Genomic DNA, 27,467 nt, shown 5'->3' with positions numbered 1-27,467 from the left:
GGAATTGGAAGCATTCTTATGTCATTGACAATATAATAGAATCGGCTCTAGGGACTAGAGGCAAAAATCTTCTATGAGAAAACCAAATTTTTTACAAGAACAATTGAAAAGTGTTGGTGAATTTGTTCTTGACATTTGCTTTTGTGATCTCATGGTGATTGTAATGTATATACCAAAAGTAAATAAACTCAAATTAAAGTTAGCAATGCCTAAGTCAATGTTCTTATACTTTTGATTAAACATTATCTACAATCCATAATTTAACTTACAAAGATACATATTGTCAGATTAGTAATAGCTAGTGTTAGTTAAACCGATACGAATTTAAATAAATATAAATATTAAAATTAAATAAAATTAAAATTGACTAGATCAACTTAATTTTGACTTAATTAATTTTATTAATTTTTATTATTCTAGTTTCAAGTTATAATGGAATTAGTTGACTCTAAGTTTTGTAAATTTTTTTCAAGAAATAGTATTGATTAAGTTGAGAAGTCTTCACATCATAAAAATATAAAAGAGAAATTTAAATTATTTATATTTTCTTAAAGTTGGTTAAGTCCAATATGTGACTTTCTTTAAAAGTTAACTCATTATTTGTTTTAGTGATACATTAAACTATCACTATCTTTTTATATCCAATTTTTTATTTATTTTAAATATCGTTAAAATATCCGTAGATTTCTCTGGAAATTAAAATTTTGAAATTAAATAAGTCCTAAATTTTTTATTTTAAAGTATTTTCATTAAAATTATCATAGCAATATAATCTGCTCCAACCAGTTCATAAAAGTCATCCTTTGGCGGTGATATTTAAAACCCTATTTCAATAGTTGAAAAATTAATAGTTAACAAGTAATGTCTTGCATATGATTTTAATTATATCCTTCTAAATACACTTCGAGATGCACGTCAAAAGATCTGTACTTACGTATGCATGCATCTAATACATTTATAGTATATTTACGTATGCATTTATCTAATACATTTATAGCCTTTTATAAGAGAAAAGAAAAAACATAAAGGGTAAGTTAGTGAAAGAAAGATAATATCATAACACAATTTATCATAATGCATTTAAATAAGAATAATTATGAAAATAATTATTGTAATTCATCATTTTATCGGTTAAATACACTCACATTAACTTGAATAACAAATGAAGAAAATATCTAATTATGACTTCCATAAAATACATATTAAACAAGTTTTATAAAAAAATTAATACATTTATCATTTAGATATTTTTGAGCTTATGAGTTCAAGACATCTAAAATTTGAAACTCATAGCATGTTGAATGTGTAATAAACTTTCCCTTAACATCTTACCAATAACTGTCTTAATTTAGGTGACTTGGGCCACTATTGAAGCAAATGAGATTTCTTAATAGGTTTTAATACGAATACATTATTTCAAATTTTTTTATCTGCAATGAACTAATTACATTAAATAAAATGGGACAATTAAGGAATGTTCCAACCCATATACACAAAAATAGCTAGAAGCCTCCAAGTCAAAACTCATTACAACCCATCAACATACCATCTCAAAAACTATAAACATGCTACGCAGCCTTTGAATGAAATGACTTAAACAGAAAACCTAATTAGGAGCTAAAACATCACAAAAGGATGAACCATAACTAACAAAAAAAAGACAAAACCACAAGTTGTTTATAGAACTTAGTTTCTCTAGTAGTTTGCAGTTGTGGCAACATAATCCAAGAAGCACTACGCTTCAATATGCTATATGTTCTAGATGGACCACAATAAGTACATAGTTTCAAAAGTGAAACAACTCAAGCCCGAAAAGTGTTGGCAAGAGCACTCTCTCTTAATGTCAATGAATCATCCCAATTTATGACTTCAGTTTATATATCATAAAAAAACATGTCATCCACATATCCATCACATGTATAACACACAAATATTATTCAGTTAATAAATATTTTGTAATAATTTGATATTATATACAAAACATTCACATGATTTTACTTAGTAACACTGCTTGAATAAACTTATTAATGAAAAATATTGATTTATTAATATTCTAATCACAAACAATAACTAAGTGCATTAATTACAGCATGAAGAAAAAAATCTATAACCTTTCTTTAAAATGATTGAGAGTTCTAGATGTATTTATAAACCATTGTAAAAATAAAGAAATGTCCTTTTCTATTTAACAATAGTAATTATCTACATAATTTTCGTTATATATGAACTTTTTTCAAGTATTGATTAAAATATTTACAGCTACAACTAATTAATTTATTTCGTTATTCTCATTTAATAGGATATGTTTCTTACCTATGAAATAAATAAAATTTTATATATAAAAATTGTTTAAACAAATTTACATTATTGTTTTTTGTCATTATGAGCACGGTAAGGAGGAACCTTCTCTGTTGTTTTTGGCTTGACATTAACACGTGTATCTATTGTCAGAGCTCCTTTAGATGTGAGTTTAACATCAACTATCTCTACACCTTCACATGGTACGCAACTACTATAAGGTAGAATAACTCATTCTTTAGTTGTTGAAGTTCCCTTAATAAGCTTGATGAAAATTTTGCTTATCTTTACTTTTGATGGTTTCTAAATCACTACAACAATAAGAAGTTAGATAAAAGTTAGTCTTTTAAGCCACCTTAGTGTATGAAATATTTTGTTACTTAAATAATAACATCAAGGTTTACATGAATGGATAAGAGACTAAATACCTCTTTGGAACATTGGTTCCATGGACAATACTCTTGGTCTATGATGATAGGGTTCATAACATTATTCATGGTAATATTTTCAAATTTCATGTAAGTAACTATAATTTTTCTTGACTCATTAAGCCAAGCCTTAATCCTCACTCCATTGTCAGTTCCTTTCAAAAGTGCAATCCTTAGTTGTAATACCTTTAACAAGTTCTTCTTCCTTGTACTTCCCAAGGCCTCCAATACTAATACCACGACCAGGTCCACATTTCAAATTTTTGACCACTACTTGTTTGCAACTGTCACCTAGTTTAATAAAATATAATAATAGATTATTAACTAGTGATGTAAAATTAATATTTCATAACTAAATCCTAAAAATATACCAAACAACTAAAAAAAAGGAAAAACTTGATTGGATAATAGTTACTTATTAATGGTATTCAATTCTTTCGACTCCATTATAAATAAACTTAAAAAATACTCCAAACTTAACTACTAAAAAAATCAAAAGTGTGTTTTGAGATAAAAACACACAAAAAAAAATGAATTTCTCTTTTATTACAATATTTTTATATTTTTTTTAATTAATTTTGCTTTACTTCAATTTGCAAATACTCATATATCAAAATTTGGAGGAAAACCAAATGGAGATATAAGCAAGGTATAATATTTTGGTATTGAATAAAACAAAATTGTCAAGTATACTAGAAAAAATGCATTTTATGTCAAATTATATTATATATGTTTGTTATCATCATCTTTGTATTTTACCAATTTGTGATTTGGATGTCCTTAAGGCTTTCACAAGTGTATGGGCCGAAGCATGTTCATCCACAACCGCTTCTAAAAGTGTGATTCCAAGGGGGACATATCAAATTACTCATGTAGAAGTAAAAGGTCCTAGCAAGGCTCCTATTGAAATTCAAGTTGATGGCACAATTAAATCACCTCCGAAACCAGAGGATGTTGGTGGTGACCAATGGCTCAGGATTGGTTATGTTGACCACTTAACGATATCTGGTAATGGAGTTTTTGATGGTCAGGGTGCAACTGCTTGGAAATAAAATGAGTGCAAAAAAATTTGATTGCAAACTACTTGGCATGGTAAATGAATATTATTTTCAAAATTCATATAAGAAGTAACATAACTTTCACACTTATCGAAAATATATTTCATTCACTTTTCTATTCTTTTATCAAATGTCAACAGAACTTCGGTTTTAATTTCATCAATAATTCCAATAGTTCGTGACATTACTAGCAAGGATAACAAACACTTTCATGTCAATGTTTTGGGTTGCAACAATTTCACATTCGATGGATTTAAAGTGAGTGCTCCAGGTGATAGCCACAACATTAATGGCATCCACATTGGAAGATCCACCGGTGTGAATGTTCTTAATACAGATATTGCCACTGGAGATGATTGTGTCTCAGTCGGTGACGGTAGCAGACAAGTACTTGTCCAAATTGTGAAGTGTGGACCTGGTCATGGTATTAGTATTGGAAGTCTTGGGAAGTACAAAGAAGAAGAGCATGTTGAAGGTATTACAGTTAAGGGTTGCACTTTGAAAGGAACTACAAATAGAGTGAGGATTAAGACATGGCCTAACGAGCCAAGATCAATTACAGTTAATGACATGAAATTTGAAGATATTACCATGGATAATATGCAGAACCCTATCATCATAGACCAAGAGTATTGTCCAAACAACCAATGCTCCAAAGGGGTAGTTAGTCTCCTATCCATTCATGCACATGTTGATGTTATTATTTAAGTAACAAAATATTTCATACACTAAAGTGGCTTAAAAGACTAACTTTTATCTCATTTTTTTTATTGTTGTGGTGATTCAAAGTCCATCAAAGTTTCCATCAAGGTATTAAGGGAACTTCAGCAACTGAAGAAGGAATTATTCTTGCTTGTAGTAGTGGTCTACCTTGTAAGGGTGTTGAGATAGGTGATGTTACACTCACATACAATGGAGCTCTGGTAATAGCTAGATGTACTAATGTCAAGCCAACAATAACAGGGAAAGCCCCTGCCTGCGGTGACGGTGCTACTGATACAAAGCAAAGTGATTCTGCTACTGATAAAAAGAAAAGTGATTCTACTACCGATAAAAAACAAAGTGGTTCTACTACGGATAAAAAAGAAAGCACTGATAAAAACCAGAGCACAGATAAAAAAGAAAGTATTGATAAAAAACAGAGCACGGATAAAAAACAAAGTACTGATAAAAAACATAGTAGTGATAAAAAACAAAAAGAGTAATGCAAGTTTGTTTAAACAATTTATATTTATAATATTTTATTTCTTTTAAAAGTGAGAAAGGCATCCATTAAACGAGGAGAAGAGTGAAATAAATTAGTTGTCATTTTTTTAATAAACACTTAAAATAAATTAAGATATACAATTCATATGTACGTACTTAGTCTTTAATAGTAATTTTTCTATTCTTATTGTTGTACTTGTAATATGTCTAAAACTCCTATCAATACTTGTTAAGGAAAAGTTCTTTGAAAGATTAACCTATAGGTATAAGTAGTGAATATATAAATTTTATTTCTTGTAATTGATGCATTTAATTATTCTTTGTAATTAAAATATTATCAAATCAATATTTTTCATTTATCAGTTAGTTTATTGAAGTGCTATATTAAATTGATTATATAAGTAAAATCACGTGAATGTGAATGATTTGTATATAATATCAATTCATTACAAAATATTTATTTAACATCTAAGATAAAATCTGTAACCTTTGACTCAATATTTAGTTAAAATAAAACATTACAACTATTTGAGAGATATAACCAACAAAAGTGAAATACTCAATTTCTTTTATGATTGAACATGAATTTGTGAAATGGGTTTTATCCATTTTATCATTTGAAGAACGACTCTGATCAAAAAAAATTTTTTGCTGGTAGTTAAACCAACTTAAATAAGTGAAATACCAACATACCTTTGTGGAGATGTCGTGCCTTATATCATTGACATGGGTTATGTTGTTGCTTTATTTTTTGTATTGTTGTTTATGTACAAACTTTGGCTAAGAACTAGGCTTTTTGTACATGGGTTGGAATACCCCAAGTATTCCCATTTATATTATTCTTTATTGCTAATTAAAAAAAAAAACTTAAATAAATATAAATATTAAAATTAAATAAAATTAAAATTGATTATATCAACTTTAATTTTTACATTATTAATTTTATTAATTTTTATTATTCTAGTTTCAATTTATAATGGTCTTAGTTGACTCTAAGTTTTTTATTTAATTTTTTTTTCGAGAAAATAGTATTGATTAAGTTGAGAAGTCTTTACATAATAAAAATAATTTTTTATTTTTCAACTCATTAAAGAGAAATTTAATTTATTTATATTTTCTTAAAATTGGTTCAGTCCAATCAGTAACTTTTTTTAAAAGTTTCAATATCCGTTGATTTCAATCTCTGGAAATTAAAATATCCAAATTAAATAACTCCTTTTAAAGTATTTTCATTAAAATTATCATAGCTATATAATATTCTCCAACCAGGTCATAAAAGTCATTTGGCGGTGGTATTTAATAGTTAATAGTTGAAAAATTAATAGTTAACAAGTAATGTGTTGCATATGATTTTAATTATATCCTTCTAAATACACTTTGAGATGCACATCAAAAGGTCTATACTTACGTATGCATGTATTTAATACATTTATAGCATATTTACGTATGCATTTATCTAATACATTTATAGCCTTTTATAAGAGAAAAAAAAACATAAGGGTAAGTTAGTGAAAGAAAGATACTATCATAACACAATCTATCATAATGCATTTTAAAAAGAATAATTTTGAAAATAATAATTCTAATTCATCATTTTATCGTGAAATGCAAAGGTTAAATACACTCACATTAGCTTGAATCACAAATAGAGAAAATTTCTAATGATGTCTTTCATAAAATACATATTAAACAAGTCTTATAAAAAAAACTAATACATTTATCATTTAGGTATTCTTGAGCTTATAAGTTTAGAAATAATTTTAGATTTATAGTGTTCCTGCTAGGGAGATGGGACCTAGAGAACTGTTGAAGTCTTCTTCTCCTTCCTTCGGTCGGGCAGGTGGCTGGGTGATGAGCTGGGATCCTTCTCTTTCTTCTGCTTACCCTTCGGCACTCGGGACTCGGTCGTCGGGTGAACACCGGATGGTGGGGGTACCTGCGAAGGCACTCCGACGCTCAAGTCAGTAAAGCGGGTGGTTAGCTCTCAGGTAGGTGAACAGTAATAATGACATACCAATTGTTCCTGCTAGGGAGATGGGACCTAGAGAACTGTTGAAGTCTTCTTCTCCTTCCTTCGGTCGGGCAGGTGGCTGGGTGATGAGCTGGGATCCTTCTCTTTCTTCTGCTTACCCTTCGACACTCGGGACTCGGTCGTCGGGTGAACACCGGATGGTGGGGGTACCTGCGAAGGCACTCCGACGCTCAAGTCAGTAAAGCGGGTGGTTAGCTCTCAGGTAGGTGAACAGTAATAATGACATACCTTACTCCTTGAAATGCGTGCTATTTATATTATTCTAGTGGGCCTACCTTGTTGGGCCCGTTTATCGAGGTGGATACCGCTTAGGGTTGCATTACCTAATTCTTGATGATGGATTAGCTTCACTGATCTCGGTTTGAGCGTTAGTTGTAATGGGGTTCGGCCATCGGCCAATTCCCATGGTAAGGGTCGGTCATCGGCCAAATACCTGTGGTCTTCGGCCGTCTAAGTTAAGTCTTCTAAGGTCTCGGCCTCTCGGCCAAGTCTCCAAAGGTCTCGGTCTCTCAGTCGTTCGGCCAAGTCTCCAGAGGTCTCGACCTCTCGGTCGTCTTGGCCTATCGGCCAAGTCTTCTAAGGTCTCGGCCTCTCGGCCAAGTCTCCAAAGGTCTCGACCACTCGGCCAAGTCTTCTAAGGTCTCGGCCTCTCGGTCGTCTCGGCCAAGTCTTCAAAGGTTTCGGCCCAAGGCCGGTCGGCCAAGTCTGCAAAGGTTTCGGCCTCTCGGCACAAGTCTTCAAAGGCTTCGGCCTCTCGGCACAAGTCTTCAAAGGTCTTGGCCAGGTTCTCATGGTCTCGGTCAGGCTGACACGGCATCGGGCAGCCAGGTGGGTCCCGATCTCTCCCCCGTACCGGTACATATAGCATGTCGAATGTGTAATAAATTTGTTTAACTTTTTACCAATCACTGTCTTAAATTATATTAAATTATGTGATTTAGGCCGAAGTCAATGATTTCCTAATAGGTTTTAATACTAATACATTATTCCAATTCTTTATCTGCAATGAACTAATTATATTAAATAAAATGGAAAATTAAGGAATGTCCCAACCCATATACACAAAAATAGCTAGAAACCTCCAACTCAAAATTCATTACAATCCAACAACATACCAACTTAAAAATCTATATACATGCTACGCAGCCTGTGGATGAAATGACTTAAACAGAAAACCTAACTAGAAGCCCAAAACATCACAAAATTATGAACCACAACTAACAAAAACAAAAAAGACAAATAACACAAGTTATCTAAAGAAATTAGTTTCTTTGGTAGTTTGCCGTTGTGGCAACCAAAATTCAAGAAGCACTAGGCTTCAATATGCTATGTGTTCTAGATGGACCACAATAAATACATGGTTGCAAAAGTGAAACAACTCAAGGCTCAAAAGTGTTGACAACATCAACACTATCCCTTAATGCCAATAAATCATCCCAATTCATGACTTCAGTTTATATATCATACAAAAACATGTCATCCACATATCCATCACATGTATAACACACACAAAAATATCATTCAATTAATAAATATTTTGTAATGATTTGATATTATATAAAAAAAATCACATTATTTTACATAGGTAATACTGCTTGAATAAACTTATTAGTAAAAAATATTGATTTATTAGTATTCTAATCACAAAGAATAACTAAGTGCATTCATTACAGCATGAAGAAAAAGTCTATAACCTTTCTTTAACATGATTGAGAGTTCTAGATGTATTTGTAAACATAAAGAAATGTCCTTTTCTATTTAACAATTATAATTATATATATAATTATCGTTATATATGAATTTGTTTCAAGTATCGATTAAAATATTTATAACTACAACTAATTAATTTATTTTATTATTTTTATTTAATACGATGATTTTTCTCACTTATGAAATAAATAAAATATTATATATATATATATATATAAATTGTTTAAACAAATTTATATTATTGATTTTTGTCACTATGACCACTGCAGGCAGGGACTTTCTCTGTTGTTGTTGGCTTGACATTACCACATGTATATATTGTCAGAGCTCCCTTAGATGTGAGTTTAACATCAACTATTTTTACACCTTCACATGGTACACAACTACTATAAGCTAGAATCACTCATTCTTTAGTTGTTGAAGTTCCCTTAACATTATTCTTGATGAAAATTTTGTTTATCTTTACTTTTGATATTTCTGAATCACCACAATAATAAGAAATTAGATAAAAGTTAGTTTTTAAAGCCACCTTAGTGTGTGAAATATTTTGTTACTTAAATAATAACATCAAGGTTTACATGAATGGATAAGAGACTAAATACCTCTTTGGAACATTGGTTCCATGGACAATACTCTTGGTCTATGATGATAGGGTTCATAACATTATTCATGGTACATAATATTTTCAAATTTCATGTGAGTAACTATATTTTTTCCTTACTCATTAGGTTAAGTCTTAATCCTCACTCCATTGTCAGTTCCTTTCATAGTGCAATCCTTAGTTATAATACCTTCAACAAGTTCTTCTTCCTTATACTTTCGAAGGCTTCCAATACTAATACCACAACTAGGTCCACATACTTATCTGCAACCGTCACCTAGTCAAACACAATCATCCCCCGTGGCTACGTTTGTATTAAGAACATTCACACTGGTGGATCTTCCAATATGGATGCCATTAATATTGTGGCCATAAGTTGGAGCACTAACTTTAAATGTGTTAAATGTGAATTTGTGACAACCTAAAACATTGACATGAAAGTGTTTTCTATCCTTGCTAGTAATGTCACAAACTATTGAATTATTAATGTAATTAAAACCAAAATTTTGTTGACATTTCATAAAAGAATAGAAAAGTGAATGAAATCTATTTTTGATAATGTTTAAGTATGTTACATCTTATATTAATTTTGACAATAATATTCATTTACCATGCGAAGTAGTTTGCAATCAAAGTTTTTTCAACTCTCATTTTTATTTTCAAGCAGTTGCACCTTGACCATAAAAAACTCCTTATACCTTGATTATTTAAACCTTCTTCATATCCTTCAACAATGGCAGAGGTTACCCCAATGTTTTCTTGCTTTAGCTCAGCATTTTCTTGTTTCAGCTCCTCCTCACTCTTAGATAAACGCTCTTTGTCTTGGATAAGTTGATTATTTGCTAGCTCGAGCTCCTGAAAACTAGATCTAGCCTCCCTCTGCTTTTCCTCAACTGATGTGAATTGTTTTTCCATCAACTTCAATTGTTCATCAATATCCTCGGCTATTTTTGGAAGCTTTCCTAACTTCCTTGACACTTTCTTTATGCAACTCCATCTAGGATTCCAGTGCCTTTATATGACTTTCGGTTTGAGCCAAAGCTAAGGCCTTAGAATGCAAGGTTAGATATGTCTCAACCTTATTATCCTTGAGATGTTCTTGGTTTTGACATTTAAGGTTTCTCGCTTTCTCTCATCCTTCAGCTCCCGGAGCGACCATATCCTTGTGGCGGTGGATAATGACCATACACCTTGCCATAGAGAGATGGCAACGCTCCACCAAACTTTACTTCGTTAGCTTGCATCTTCACATGCCATAGAAGATTAGACCCTTTGGTCGTGGTAGTAGACACATGTTCTATACAAGAAGCCAGACTCTCTTTTCCATGAAAGATAACACCTGGTGGAGGATCTGGAGCTGATCATGAGCTTGGCCTTCGTAAGGATGAAGGCATGATTTGATTAGGCATTGATGGCTCCTCGCCGACATAAACTCGGGTGCAAGGGAGGCCTTGGAATCCGAGTAGTCTTTTGTTGTTGCAGGGAGGAAGTAATGTCAACAATAGGTATGGAGCCATCATTGACTCTAGAGGAATCAACGATGCTCGAACGAGATCCAGGTAGAACCTTTGCACGCTTTGCAAAAGGTGGAGCGGGAAAGAGTCCCCTTATTTTCACTAATTTATTATTTGTATGTCTTTAAGGCTTTGACAAGTGCATGGGTTGAAGCATGTACATCCACAACTACTTCTAGAATTGTGATTCCAAGTGGGACATATCAAATGACCCATGTAGATGTAAAAGGTCCTTGCAAGGCTCCTATTGAAATTGAAGTTGATGGCACAATTAAAGCACCTGTGATGTTGGTGATGCACAATGGCTCAGGATTGGTTATGTTGACCACTTAACCATATCTGCTAATAAAGTTTATGATGGTCAAGGTGCAACTGCATGGAAACAAAATGAGTGTTCAAAAAAATTTGATTCCAAACTACTTGGCATGGTAAATGATATTATTCTCAAAATCCATATAAGATGTAATAACATAATTTGCGCATTTATCGAAAATATATTTCATTCACTTTTCTATTTTTGTATCAAATGTCAACAATACTTCGATTTTAATTACATCAATAGTTCGTGACATTACTAGCAATGATAGCAAACACTTTCATGTCAATGTTTTGGGTTGCAACAATTTCACATTTGACGGATTTAAAGTAAGTGCTTCAGGTGATAGCCACAACACTGATGGCATCCACATTGGAAGATCTAGCAGTGTGAATGTTCTTAATACAGTCATTGCCACTAGAGATGATTGTGTCTCAATGGGTGACAGTTGCAGTGTGGACCTGGTCATGGTATTAATACTGGAAGCCTTTGCAAGTACAAGGAAGAAGAGTTTGTTAAAGGTATTACAGTTAAGGGTTGCACTTTGAAAGGAACTGTGAATGGAGTGAGGATTAAGACATGGCCTAACGAGCTAGGAACAAGTTACTGATATGAAATTTTAAGATATTACCATGGATAATGTTTCAAACCCTGTTATCACAGTGCAAGAGTATTGTCCATGGAACCAATACTCCAAAGAGGTACTTGGTCTCCTATCCATTCATGTACATGTTGATGTTATTATTTAAGTAACCAAATATTTCATACACTAAGGTGGTTTAAAATAGTGACTTTTACCTCATTTTTTTATTGTTATGGTGATTCAAAATCCATCAAAAATAAAGATAAGAAAAGTTTCCATCAAAATGATATTAAGGGAACTTCAACAACTAAAGAAGGAATTGTTCTTTCTTGTAGTAATAGTGTACCATGTGTGAGTGTTGAGATAGGTGATGTTACACTCACATTTAGTGGAATCTGACAATAGCTAAATGTACTAATGTCAAGCCAACAATAACAAGGAGTCAGATAAAAAAACAAAGTGCTCTTACTATTGATAAAAAACAGAACACTTATAAAAGAAACAAAAACAAAGTATTGGTAAAAAAAAAAAAAAGACAAATTTGTTTAAACAATTTATATTTACAATATTTTATTTCTTTTAAGAGTGAGAAAGACATTCCATTGAATGAGGAGAGCAATAAAATAAATTAGTTGTAATTTTTTTAATAAACACTTGAAATAAATTAAGGTATACAATTATTATTTACGTAAATAATCTTTAATAGTAAACTACTTGTAATATATGTATAAATATCCTATAATACTTGTCGTTAAAGAAAGATTTTTTAGAGGGTGTAAACTATAGGTATAAGTCGTGATTATATAATTTTTTTTTTCTTGTAATTGATTCATTTAATTATTCTTTGTAATTAGAATATTGACAAATCAATATTTTTCATTTATCAGTTTATTGAAGTGGTTTATTAAATTGGTTATATAAGTAAAATCACGTGAATATCAATTTATTACAAAATATTTATTTAACATCTAAGACCAAATCTGTAACTTGACTCAATATTTAGTTAAAATAAAATAGTACAACTATTTGAGAGATATAACCAACAAAAGTGAAATACTCAATTTTTTTTTTTATGGTTGAAAATGAATTTGTGAAAATGACTTTATCCATTTTATCATTTTAAGAATGAGTCTGATCAAAATTTTATTGTTTTCATGACTCTTTTAATCTGCAAATTAAATAAGTTTAGATTGGGTGAAACATTATGGATTAAACCGTTTTATATAATAATAGTTACATGTTTCAAAAAATAAAAGTACTATATTAAAATATTAAAATGTATACATATATTATAATTTATATATCATATTATTATATCTAAAAATAAAATTAATTTCTCTAATAAAACTTTATTTTTAAAAGTAAATTTAATTTACTCTATTTTTAAAATTTATATGTCTATAAAGTTGTCCTTTATTCATTTTCACACATGTATATAAAAATCAAAAGCTTATACTTATAAATTTTTTATAATAAAATATTAAATAAATTTATCATATTTTAATAATTAAAAATAAGAACATACGTAAGAATGAGATAAATATATAAAATTTCATTCATACATATTCAAAAATTTAGATATATTATAGTTAATTGTCAACATAATATTTAAAAAAATATATAAAATAACCTTATAAGTTATAACATTTACATATTCAAAAAGTTAGATATATTACAATTAATAATCAACATAATTATTTTAAAAAATATATAAAATAACCTTATAAATTATAACATTAGTCAATGTTAATTAAATTTGTTGGTGTCAAATGTATAATCCAATACATTTACACGAACAATAAACAATCAAAGCTTATAAAATATAACAAAAAAAAACTAATAATTTAGAATAAAATAAAAGATAGACATAGAAATCCTAGGATGCAAGAAATAAAAGCCTGAAAATATAAGTTTTATTTTTATAAACATGTTTGTAAATAAATTTCTTCATTTAGACATCATCATTGCTTTGCTTTGGTACCTTTTAATTTAGGTTAAATTAATATTTATATTATCATTTTTTGTATTCTTTACTGCACTAATTATTTTATTAAATTAAAAAAATTCCTAACTTTAAAATGCCAATGTTTATGTAGATAAATTTATTTTTAATTAAAATATTTTTTATGTATTAAATTTATATAAAAGCAACAATTAAATAAGACTAAGAACATTAACAGAGACGTATGACAAAAATAATGTATTAACTTCATAGTTATAATAATACCAAACTAAAAAAAAATGTCACAACAAAATGAATAACTTCTTCAATAATAATATACAATAATATTGTAAATGTTACTTTATAGTTTTAGTTTTCAATTTAGATTTAATTAGAATTTTCATATTATAAATCATTACCGAAACAAGATTTTACATCGTTTTTTTCTCAAATATTATCACAAGAATTACTTCCTTATTTCTAAATTTTAAAATTAAAATTTTATATTAAACAGTTCATATCAAATTAACACCTCTAAAATATGTATAATATTTATATAACATTACAAAGTTATAATTATTTATTTCAATTCTATATTTACCAAAAATATAATGTGTGTTTCGTTTTAATTACATTTTGTCAAATTTTCTTTCTTTACTCATTTTTATTTATTTTTAAATTATCATTTTACTATTATTTTCTTTACTCCATTATTATTTTTATTCTTCTTTTCATTTATTTCTTAATGTTTTCAAATATTTATTTTAAATAATTTTAATACTAGAACTTCTTATTTAATTATATAAAAAAAAAAATCTTACATTTAAACACTTTCATCAGTTCAATACTTAAATCATTTTAATTACATTTAATTAACAACTTTATGATCAGTAAAAATTTCAATATAATTTCCTAATTATTTTTACAAATATAAAAAATTACAGTTTATTAAAATATTACAATTACAAAAACATAAAACACAATTTTAAAAAATTCACATATACTATAAAATATTTATTCCAAGTAAACGTGGCCAAACCGATGCTATACTTTGCAATAATCTGAAAATAATATTTCTTGTGTACTGTCATAATGATATTTTTTTAAAATTTTTTCTTTTTCTGTTCATTTAAAGTGGACTCAGCTCTTATTTTTCGTCGGTCTAACACGAACTTATTCACGCAATTTATGTTTCTCGTTTCAACAGCGCTTTTTAATAAAATAAAAATAATTAATTATTATATTAAATAAATAAAAATTTCTTTTATAAAGTAAAAAATTAATTATATTTAAAATAATATTTATTATTAATAAAAAATTATAAAATAATTTTTAAACTGATATATAACAACATTATTAACGCTAATGAGACTAGTATATCACAAACTCTAGTTAATGCGATGAAAAATAAATTCAAAAGCACAGTAACGAGAAAAACACATTTCTTATCTTTATATGTTTAAAATTATTATTAACAATATTTTCACACAATAACTGATTTACATTCTTAAAGTATATAGTTATTTTTAATATTTACGTAATTTATTTTTTAATTTTAAAATATAATTAAAAGCAAAATATAAATATAAATATGTACAATATCTGAAGAGAAAAATTCTTTATATGTATATAGATGTTTTTTTTTTGCACACTTATGATGTCTTATTGTTAGATATAAATGTTATTAATTTTATGGAATTTTTATCATCTTTTAGAATTTTTATAATGTATAACAACTGCCCTGCTATGTACTACTTCTTTATGGCATTTTTGGAAAGAGTATCCTATTCAGATTTAAAACGTTGATATAAAGTATATTTAACTTTTTTTTAATATTATATATATATATATATATATAAAATTTTTAGTGTAACATCCTAAAAAAATATAACAATACAAGTTCTATTGATTTCTATAAAGATTTGGAGTTTTTTTGTCAAAATATTTTTATTACAAGATTATAATTTATAAAAATACAAATATTAACAATATAAGGTTAAAAACTACATCTTAAAGCCCTCCAGACCCTATGACACCTATTTGATCATCTACGTAGTATGGTCATCCGAGTTTATGGCCCGACAAGAAAAACAAGAGTAAGATATTGAAAAGTAATTTCATAACATATCTAATTCATTAAAAAAATCAATCAAACTAATAATTTATAAACATTTCTTTAAATGTTGTTATATAAAATTTCAATACTAATTTCATCATTTGTATAAAACCACGCATTGATCTATTTTCAATTACAATCATTCATTTCAATCCCACTTCGTCCTTCGGAAGACTCCTTAAGTATGCCCCTATCAGAGACTAACACCTGATTCAAAGATTACCAATCCAAGAGAACAAATCAGGTAAGTTCAAACATCCATATTGAGTGTCTATAGAGAGACACAGTGTGTATGGACTACCTCTCAACTTCTCTCCACATGATATCTTAATCTATATGACTTACATCATCAATGAAGCTAGAGGATCTATGTTAAAATAGTTTTTTCATACTTAATGCCACTAAACAACAACTCATACATTACCCCAAATGTACGACATCAATTTCATACAATTTTCATCATTCAAATATAATACATATGATTCAATCACATAATATTTAAAAATTCATACCATTCAATAAATTTTCCAACATCAAAAACAATATTTAACTTCCAAGCTATCAAGATATAATATTTATACATGTTCACACAACATAAAATCAAACAATTTTATCAAATGACATCTCTGCAAGAGAAATTCAAACTTGGAATCACGTCACATTCAGATCTTTTAGCCTAGGATACTATTGAAAGTTAAAGTTAGCTTCCTTTACCTGAGATTCCACTGATGGAAATTCTACCTCAAATAGGGGAACCATTCCAAAATTTAGGAACTAGAGCAAATTATCCAAATATTATTAAATTTTAGTATATGGTAAAACAAGTTGAGAGGAACATTTTTCTCAAATGTCCTCGTCAAGATTGATTACTAAATCATAAAGAAAAATGAACTTATTATGTTAGAAAATCTGATTAGGTAGAAATGTACCTGAACTCCTTACTACTGCATGACTTAATCAGATTTTGGAATATGAGGTATGAGAGAGAAAATGAAGAAAGAAGAGAGAGAAGGGAGAAAGAAGTGGAAAATGATGAATGGTGGGGGAGGGTTCTGGTTCCTTTTTTTTTTCTATGGCTGTTACATTTACGGCATTTTATGAAGTATGATATGATATCTCATTTCTTTTATCTTTGTGATGTGGTATAATATTTTAATAATATAAAATGAATAATTTTTATTTTTCATTCCAAAAATTAGATTGTTTTTCTTAATTTTATTATGTAATTAAATTTAATTAACTTAATTGTTGTACACTTTTTTTGTCTTTATAGCTTTATTTTATATTAATAATTATATTAAACTACATAAAAAATTAATTAATTAAGTATAGATAGAATTATTATCTTGATTCTTTTATTGAAAATGTCCATATCTAAATGACATATAGTAATACTAACGGTATCTAAAGAGTAATAAAATAACAACAATAAAAATAATAATAACTGACAAAATATGATAAAAACAATGAAAATAGTATTTTTCTATAAAAAAAAAAATAACTACCTCAAACAAATTGAAGTTTTTCTCATATTTCTCATTAATTTAATCTTTTACTTAAATGTCAGCCATATTATTATTAACGTAAATTTAAACATAATTAAAAAAAACTAGCATACAATAAGAAATCAGACAAGTAGGTTAAAAGTTCATGTAATGGCAGAATGTCTATTATAAGCTAGTCCGTCTTATCAAATTTTTTTATTTATATTTATATATGTTTTCTACAATTAAATAATTTGTTTTTGAGTTATTTTCCAATTTAAAGGTCCAATTTTTATTTAAAAATTAGAAATATAAGCCGTAATTCTCTTGGAAATTTCTAATGCATATATAACAGTTATTTCGAGATGTGTCAGCCAAAACATGAAGAAAAATTAGACTCATTAACTTTGTCTTTTAAAAATTTATTGTTTTTTGTCCTTTCTAGATTGTTAAATAGTACATATAAAAACTTAATCCATGATTTAGATTAGTATATTCCAATTAATACTATTCCTAATATTTCCATTCTGGTGAAGAGAGAAGTGTGCATATAATCAAGAGGACTCATTTTCTTAAAAACATGACTACTTGCACTACACAGTTAAAAGATCTGTTCATGACTTGAGAAATTAGGACATAAATATTATTTTTAATCCAAAATTTTAAGATAATAAATTCGTGCACCTATTTTCTTATATTTCGCTCGTCTGATTTGTTTTTATAGAATGTGTAATTTTTATTTCATTTTGAATTTCTAACATATTAATTATTTTATCTCACTTTTTCTTTAAACTCAACTCCAAAGCACTATTCACTTCACATAATATACATGCGATTTATCTACTGTTCAATAAAATATTTGGTTAAAAGGAGTAGAAAGATTCTTTGTTAATTACTTGTTCGGTTTTATGCATATGATCTTTGGAGAAAAGAATATGAACACAAGATTGTAATCCTTTGAGGATTTCCCGTGCTTTTCTGTCATACATCAGAAATAATTTTGCTGGAATAGAAGATCGATCATATTTTTTTTTTATTACAAAGTGGATTTTAAGTCTAATTCAATCCCATAAAATCGGTTAATGAGATTGAGATTTGCACCCACTTATATACAATAAAAAACTCTAATCTCTAGTCATGGGATCTCCAACATTTCTTTCTGTATTCAGAATTCTTCGAAATGCAAAAGCTTCATGATATTTTTTATATTTATTAAAAAATATATGCATGGTATAAAAAACAATGCATGAATGGAATGGGGTTATTTAAGTTATTGCATCGTTTTGTAAGATATTTGAATGCAGTGAGTGCAATTTGCTGAGCTGAACATTGAAGTGAAATTATTCGGTGTGAATTGGTAAACAGTAGGAAGCTTGGAAGGTAGCATAGTATAGCTACTTATATGTATCAGTAACAGTTTGTAGCAGTTTTGAGACACCATCTTATATTCTGAATGGTTTAGATGTTCCTTTTCTTTTCTTGGCTATATATTGCCAGCATATTGACAGGAACAAGTTATTAATCTTGGATATACTGAAATTTTGATATAGCCAAACAATACTCCTATGATGTTGGTTATTGCTACCATACATTCATGCACCCCTAGAACTAGAACTAGGATCCCTTTAAGATCCTTTTTTATGTTACTGTTTAGAATAGGAAGATTGTAGTCTTTATTTATAGAATCGTAGTGAATTTTTTATATTGAATTTGGATTACGATGACTCATTGAGTTAATTTTGATATTATTAGAACATTTTCTATTATAATTATGTTAATCATGTCATGCAGCACATGACGCTTGTTAGATCTTGAAAATTAGTTTCGACTACTTTGTCATCTAGGAGTTATTCTAATGATTGTTAGAGATCTCACATCGACTATATCAACTAGAGATTAGAATCTTTCATTGTATATAAGTGAGTATAAATTTAAACTCATGAGCCGGTTTTATGGAGTTGAGTTAGACTTAAAATTCACTTCTTAACAATGATGACACAATTCTCATAATCTAATCTAACATTGTGTACAACTTTTCCTCTACTATTTCTTTTAATTTACTTTTATGGTATCATGATGTATTTACCTGAGTGTTGTTTAGACAGAAGGAGTTTTGGTACCGTATAATACAGTATACAAATTCAATTTCCACGTGCTTCGAGTCTTAAAAACACGATGAGAATGAAAGACACGATAATCTTTGATATCTTCACATCTATTATGAAACTATTCATTTCTCTGCTGTATTCATATATAGATTAGTTAAAGTGATTTTTTTCATTACACAAAAAAGTTGAAAGCAATTTTACAACTTAGCAAAGTAGGTGTTGGCATAATAAGTTGACATATATAATAGAAAATTTGATGATTCATGCAATGAGTACCCAAATCCTCTATTTCAAATTCTGTAATTCATTGCATCCAAGTCATTTTCGGAGTTGCGAATCCTAAAGCCACCAGATGGTCCCCCAACCTCCTACATTTACCCTCTTTTGTCATAGCTGTCGCTTAAGAACTGCAAGAATATTTTATTAATTTAATCCATTTTTTTTAATTTAAAAAAAAAAGTGGTAACTCATTAATTGAAGTTATGATAACTATCAAAAAGTCAAATGGTTTAAGCGATTTTATCTAAAAAAAAATAATGTTAGGTTCGATTATTATAGGTAAAAAAGAGTATGTATAATCTATTAAAATCTAATTAAATCCTTCCAATAGATTAATTTCAACCAAAATGAATTCTATAAGATTTATATAATGAAACTCACAAAAAAACATCACCAAGAAGAATAATCTAAAATTAAGTTTATCAGTAGTAATACCTATTACCTTAACTCTTAATTCTAGGACTCTAGGATGGTACGGCCTATTGGATCATATTGGGTCATTAACAGTTGATTAGTTAATTTCTTTCTGCACCCCATGATTTTTTCCTGCACCTCATATTTTCAAAAATTTAAAAATATCTATTTCAGATTTTACTATCTGAAATACAAATTTCGAATTATATAGAATATGTAATCTAAAATATAAATTTGGATTATAAATTATGTAATTCAAAATAAAAAGAAAAAGTATATTTCGGATTGTATAATCTATTCTATTCATTACACATTGTATTTCATATCACACATCTTAAAATATAATTTTATACTTTAGATTTTATAATTTAAAATATTAAAAATTAAAAATTTTAACTTTTGAATTTTATTATCTGAAAGGTTTTTAGATTTCACATTCTAGAATTAACAAAAAATATTTAAAAACAATTTGAATATTTTCTAAAATATGTGTGCAGGACAAAAAAATCGTCTGGATACTGTTGGACTTTAATGGAGTTTGGTTACCACTGTACTTCATGACAACAAATAGGGTAACTTGGTATACTTCTAAAGAAAATTAATGTGAATTTAGTGAAGGAATATTAATATTATTGACCAACAAATTAGCTTAGAATCTAGTTGTTACTAAATGATTATTTTTATGTTAAAAGATGAAGAGGATAAGAAACAATAGATCCTTCCAACACATTACACCAACCTTAGCTATTTATCTTTTAACTGATATTTATCCATCTACTATAACACATAAAGAGAGCTAGTCCTTCTTCCACTAGTTCTTAATATAAACATTGACCAATGAGGAAACATAGCAAGGATACTCATAAGATAAGATGCATTTTCATTGTTCGAATGGATTACTACAATCACACAAATGATTTCTTTTAGAATCCATTTTTTCAGTCACAAACACATATGGTGAACATGTGGATAACTAAGCAAATATTATACAATAAAAAGAAAGAATGGGGGGTTATGAAGAAAGATGTGTAAGAAATGCATATTCAACATGTTTTTTCTGTACATTGCATTGGTTTATCACTTTTGCTAATAAAACTGCCAGAAGATTCAAACAGATTATCAATATATAATTTGTTTGCAACTCTCATAGTTTGATCCGAGAAGCATTAGGGTGAATCCTAGATAAGAGTACATGATGAGGAAAGTTCATGGACATGAAGTTGCTGAAATAGCTTTATAAAACTTTCTTTTAGCGAACAGTATTTTTCTACTTTAATATATTGTTTCTAAAATTAAGTAAATTTCAAATAAAAAATATTTATCTCTAAACTTAATTACTCATTATCATTTGCATCCTTAAATATATATGTTAATAACATTTCCCAAATCAACCACTTTTATTTTTGTGCAAATGTAATTAACATATTGCACTTTCATGAACTTTTAAAAAAAAAAAAGTTTACATTGCACCTTCAACCTTGGTAGACTTTATAAAACTTTTAGTTTGAGGATTAATATCATAAAATTATATACTTTTATGGAGTGTTTCTTTACATTTTTTTCTTAATATTTATTGTATATGATGTTTATAAGGTGAGATTTACATTTACTTATATACTATGAAAAGTTTTTATATCTAGTAAGTGACCTGACAAAGTCAACCAACTCTTTGTTAAAATGGATTTTAAATAACTCTTATACCATATTAAGAAGTGGATTTAAACTCAACTTAATCTTATAAAACTAACTTATAAGTAATGTTTACATCTGAGTTATCATTTGATTGATGACAACTTGAAATTGAGATAAATTCAATGCATAAGTAATACAGTTCGGTTCATCCTGATTAATTATTTATTATATTTGATGAATTGCATTTAAATTTTTAAATAAGATAGAGATTTGCATGAATTTTAACTCAAATTCTTTACATTTACATTCCAGATTTAATTGCGGAGTATTATCTGTGTTTATTTAGTATATATTTCTGTAATTCCAAAGCCATGCACCATCTAAATAAAAATAATCTGACAAGTTTTCTCTAACTAAGTGATACCGATTGCCGTGAAGTTTCTGGTTAGAAGTTCATGAAAATATTCATCTTTATTAACTTTTGAATCAGATTAGACAATCCTAAAAGTTTTAACCTCTGAAGAGTGTATAAAGATTTCCTCTGTTCTTCAATCATGTTCCCTTGTGACGTAATTATTCAACAGTATTACTCTTGACAATATGCACTGGACATTGCTATTTGTTCTGTTTTTTCCACAAGAACCTTCAAATGTTAATTTTAACATACATGGTCATTGGAAAATTGATGAAACCATTACTTTATAGTAAGAGTGTGTCATTTTAGTCTTTAACTTTGCAAAATTCTCCTTTAGATTCTGACTTTCCAAAACGTTATTCATTTTAGTTTTTTTTTTTTTCACTTCGTTTTCCATTGTTCTTTAGCGCAAAAAAGTCTATCATTTTGTAAACTCAAGGACTAAAGTGAAGATTTCATATAATTAGGAAGTAAAATAGTCAGCATTTACATTGTCAGGGATTACTCAAGAAAAATCTAAAACTTTCACTCATGTCTGATGGCATTTCATGAAGGTCTTCTTGAATCATATGATAAAAAGTGGTGCGGAAGCTATGAAGGTGTGTGGGCAAGATCCTCCTAAGAGTGGTGTTGATCTTGAAGGTGCATGATATGTATGAAACTAGGGAGGTTCGGCCAACCCAAGGAGAGGTGAAGGAGATGAAGTTTAGAGCCTAGAATTCTAGGGAGAAGCAAAGCTTGGCACAAAATGGCAGCATAACTTTACTCACAATAAACTTGAAAATACAAGGTGTAGGCTCCTCCTTTTATAGGCTAAGGAGGACCATAATGCAACCCTAATGCTAGCCAAATGAAATGTAAATGTGAAGCACATGGGTGCACATGGCACATGGGTGCACAAATGAGCACATGGGGAGGGGTGTGTCTAGTTTTTATGCTCACCCCCTCCATGGGCTTTCTAGACCGGCCTTGGTAAATTTAGAGATTTTTTTAGAAACTCTAAGTTTACCTAGGTTGGTGTTTTAGGTGCCAAAATTAATTCTAAGAAAATTACAAATAAAGTTCCTATGCTAATTTTGACAAGAAATTAAAGTCTACTCTACACTAGAGTTTATGGCATTTGAACATGTAAAAGAACGTCTTCTTGGATCCTCTTGGCCATAACTCTATGGTTGGCCCAAATCTACCCTTTGGTGGGCTTGCATGTGGGCTTGTGCTTGGGCCTCTTCCATCAATGTCCCTCACATGTCTCACCATCAAAGGTAAATTATTAGTAAAAGTGTTGGTTGCCTCATTATCTTCTTACTCGTTCGAGACATCTAAGTACTCATGTGGATGATGAAGTCCTTGAAATATTGGAGTGTGTTTTGTCAGACAAGCTTCTAAACTAAATCACTTTTATCCGAGTTCAAGTAATTTTCAGTCTTTTTGGCACGACTCCCAAGTCCTAAAGGGAAGCATTTCTTCTGTGTTTTTCGCTTTCTCTCACTTGTGGCAATGGCAAGGTCATTGGGAAAGAGGTCTTGGATGACAAAGGCATGCACTATAGTCGAGACAAGCACTGTTGTTACTATGAATGTAGAAATAAGACTCAATATTACACTCAAAGCTTGAGTAAATGCATTTGTGACTTGATTTGTGTAGTTTATGGTAGCAATTGCTGCAGCAGTCACTGGAAAAGTGTAGGCCCACCATGAGATTGAGAATCTGCACAATCACATACTATGTGTCAGAAAAAATCAGCATAATGGAATAGCCAGTGTTATAGATATTAACAAGAGTGTAGCTTACTTGAGTCCTCTGAAAAGATTGACCCGAACAGCCTGCAAAAGCATATGAAGTGAAACCAATAAGCCACTTGAATACTAAAATCATTAATTGTGTAATGCAAAAGTTGTGCAAGCTATATTAGCCCTTTTTTCTAGACAATGAAAACTTGGAAAAAACTATTGTCATTATGCATATAGTGAGACAAAAGCTTACCAGCGTGAGATATAGGAACATGGAAGTGAAATAGAAAATCCGTGATTCAAAATGAAAAGAACCCTGAATCTTAGCCAATGCCATAGCAGCAACACTAGGTGGTGCAACCAAAAGAAAGAACACTGGATGGAGGTCCCTGGGAATGGTCTTATTTGTTGGAAGCATCTGTGAGAGAGTTACAAATATCACCATATAGTGTGCAAGTCCAATAGTAAAGAAGAAAATAGGCCCTTCTTTTAGGCCCATAGATGCACCCAATAAGGCTCCCACAAAATTTCCAACAATTGATAGCATATTTGTTGGATTGGCAACCTTTGAGAGCATCCTTTTGCCCCCAAACATCCACTGGCCATAAATTTTGAGCATAAGGAAGAACAATGGAGTCATTAGAATGTACCAAACTGCATGATGCAATTCTTTGGCAACTGATGAAGGAACTCCAAGAGCTAAGAACAAGAGGGATATCCATGGGGCAAAGAAGAAGTTAACACGAACTGCATGATGGTACTCGCGGCGAACTGCTTCAAAATACAGAACTATTTTGAAGAGATAGATGGCGAAAATAGTAGCAACAACAGCTATTGAGATAAGCCATAGGATGAAATTTATTTTCGGAGTTATGTGAAGAAATTCAGTGGAGGGTGACGCGGCCAATGCTTTCCATAGAATTGCTTGACTGCTAACTCCAAGACAAATACCAAAAGATGAAACCGGAAACCGAAGAAGGAATGGCCACTGCTTGTCCTGAGGATGCACCATCTCTTCTGAAGACTTCTGCTGGAGTAAATCAAAGTAAAATCACGTTAGGCAAACGCCAATGGCTTACTTACTTATGTAACAGTGAGTGTCAAAAAAGAATAAGGGTAATTTGAAAAATGGTTTACTTATTTCAATATAAGACTCAAATAGTTGCAATATTAGCAAAAACTGCATTGAAGGATTTCTAAGATGTGGAATATTTGTTACACAAGAAGAATATGAATGCATACCTTAGAAGTTTGTACCTGTAGACCATCCAATGTTTTCAAGAACAAATCAACAGGTAAAGGCTTCTTAGTGTTGCTTAAGTTGTTATCCTCTTCTACACTTTGTGTATGTACCCTTCCACGCAGAATTGAAAATTTCGTCTCAAGTTTACTGGACCATGTTTTGAAAAAGTTAGTTCTCTCATCGTTCAAGCTTTTGATGCTTTCATGATTCGTAAAATTCACTAAGCTTGCTGCCTCTGGTTGCATACTGCCGTTTGGCATTGATTGTGATGGCAATCGTGGCTTGGAGTATGTAGTGGTTGATTGAGAAGAGAAAATGGGAGCACCATTGCTACTATGATCAGTTTCCCCACTATAGGGAACTCTTATGGTGCCATGTAGCTGAACCTCTTCACAATTGAATGGCATGTTGATAGATACCGAATGTTCATGTTCATCACCTTGGCCTCCTGCTATTTGTTTTTCACTTTCCTGCTATTGGAAACAAATATCCTAAATTTTAATCACCAAAATGGATGTAGTTATTGTATAATACTCCTAGTTTTATTTAGTTTCATCAAAAGGGACTAATCTCCTGAAATTTATTTTCAAGTTTGCAAACTCACAGTAACAATAACGAGTCTTACTTTGAAAGAAAAGCTTTTTTTCACGTCAACAGTGTCAAAGTTGGCTACATCATTTGATATATGTTGAACTAGTGATGGAACTTTAGGCAAGGCATGCCCTTCTGTTTCACGGCTGAGGTTGTTTTCCATGCTAGGCCAAAACCTGCAAAAAAGTATAAAAATTAATGAGTTTACTGATATGTGAAGGAGTCATTTTAGTTCTCAAGGAATTTATTGCATTACACATACAAATAACCATTTCAGTTACAGAGGCTCTAACGTTAGCATGCATCGATATGTTTTGAATCTCATCCTTATCACTGATTTAGAGGACAACCTCGGACAGAGAAATGACTAGATACTAGTCACAAAGCATATGTTGGCCATAAATTTTGTCATTTCCTCGATAGATCATTAGGATCTCCCTGTATCATATTTTATATATATATATATATATATATATATATATATACGCTCTTGCCCCCTCTTTAAGAAATGTTTCATAGTAATACAAAAGGGTTGGATACTCTTCATTAGGTAAAGTAAAAATCATATGAATCTTGTATTCATACTAAAAATCTGAACTTCTGTCAAAGTCGGCTTATTCTCTTATGAAACTCACCATAGTGGAGAGTAAATTGAATAGAGTAAATTCTCTTACTCTTTCCCCATAAATACAATACTACAACTACTACTATTTTATAAAATCTGTTTTCATAGCCTTGAAAATGGAAGATATGAAGCGGCCATTATGTTCCATGAAGAGGGAACAAAAGTTAATGGCCACAAAGGACCATTGCACACTTTCATGGTCCAGAATATACATAAGTGTGCAGAATGCAGAACTTGCAACTCCTAACCCGTTAGAAAGGCAATAAAAAACATATATATGAATGAGGATTTGAACCTTTTTACACTCTGTATCAGAGGCACAGATATAGAACTAAGGAAGCAGAAATTTCAGAAGAGAAGAAGATGCAAAGAGAACACAGAAACGAAGTTAGAAAAAATCTTCTGGGGAAGCAACCATGTGCTTCTTGAAGAAAAATGAAGAGTGTGGAGAAGGCATGCGTGAGAGATCATAAGAGAAGGAGATTATATAGTATGCAAGACTACGGTGGCCGTAATATTCTTGCAGCCATTACGTCAAAAGCACTTTACTAGTGATAACAACAGCTGCTTATTTTGACAAATGCGTGGCCACATTGAAAGACAAGTATGGAAAAATTTTGGTTGGTCAGATTATGTCATACACCATAGATGAGTCCATGAATACAGTAAAATAACCATAGAACAAAAAAAAAAAAGCAAAGGACATATAATATAATTAAGCTTCAAATTTCTAGGTCAGTGCATGTCTCAATTTTGTACCCATCACCTAACATTTCAGTGACGTCAGAATTAAATATAGTAGTAAAATAGAACCAAAAATTCCTTTTTCCAACGAAAAATTATAATTTGATACCATATAAAATAAAAGACATTTACTTTACAACCTTACCAATATAATAATATATTAATAATTTATATTAAAATATTAAATGATAGTATTTAAGAATGTCAATGTATCATCTCCTTTTCGAACAGGGTTTCACCACTACCACTTAAGCTAGCCCTTATTAGCATATATTGTAATATTCTAGTATTTTCCTTGTCATCTCCCAATACAAACCCAAAATGGACAAAAAATTTAATCCAAGAGATAAAAAGAATAGAAGTTTTGTAACGAAAGTTGCAAGTACATGGATATTAGA

The 27,467-nt window shown here is 29.7% G+C and overlaps 1 protein-coding gene and 3 pseudogenes across 4 annotated transcripts; 2 read left to right on the top strand and 2 right to left on the bottom strand.

Moving 5' to 3' along the window:
• Positions 1-2,364: 2,364 nt before the first annotated feature.
• Positions 2,365-10,248, bottom strand: LOC137828070 (polygalacturonase-like; annotated as a pseudogene).
• LOC137827928 (polygalacturonase-like) lies at positions 3,304-4,989 on the top strand (annotated as a pseudogene).
• A 469-nt stretch (positions 10,249-10,717) lies between the features above and the next one.
• On the top strand, positions 10,718-12,608 carry LOC137828068 (polygalacturonase-like; annotated as a pseudogene).
• A 10,266-nt stretch (positions 12,609-22,874) lies between these two features.
• LOC137828683 (S-type anion channel SLAH2-like) lies at positions 22,875-26,814 on the bottom strand. Of its 4 annotated transcripts, none has more exons than XM_068635358.1 (6): positions 26,621-26,814; positions 25,735-25,876; positions 25,109-25,579; positions 24,120-24,896; positions 23,928-23,959; positions 22,875-23,843 (listed from the first exon to the last, which is right to left on the bottom strand). In XM_068635358.1, exons 2-6 carry the CDS (start codon positions 25,861-25,863, stop codon positions 23,519-23,521), a joined length of 1,734 nt encoding a protein of 577 aa, XP_068491459.1. In that variant the 5' UTR covers positions 25,864-25,876; positions 26,621-26,814; the 3' UTR covers positions 22,875-23,518. The 4 variants fall into 4 exon arrangements, with proteins under 4 accessions (XP_068491459.1, XP_068491456.1, XP_068491457.1 ...); XM_068635355.1 differs by having other exon boundaries at positions 25,109-25,582; positions 26,621-26,786; XM_068635356.1 differs by having other exon boundaries at positions 24,120-24,893; positions 25,109-25,582; positions 26,621-26,786.
• Between the last annotated feature and the right edge of the window lie 653 nt (positions 26,815-27,467).

Source organism: Phaseolus vulgaris, chromosome 7 (assembly GCF_000499845.2).
Source record: "Phaseolus vulgaris cultivar G19833 chromosome 7, P. vulgaris v2.0, whole genome shotgun sequence".
Lineage (NCBI taxonomy): Eukaryota > Viridiplantae > Streptophyta > Magnoliopsida > Fabales > Fabaceae > Phaseolus > Phaseolus vulgaris.
Note: the sequence above shows the minus strand (reverse complement) of the source record. Positions and strands in the feature narration are given on the sequence as shown.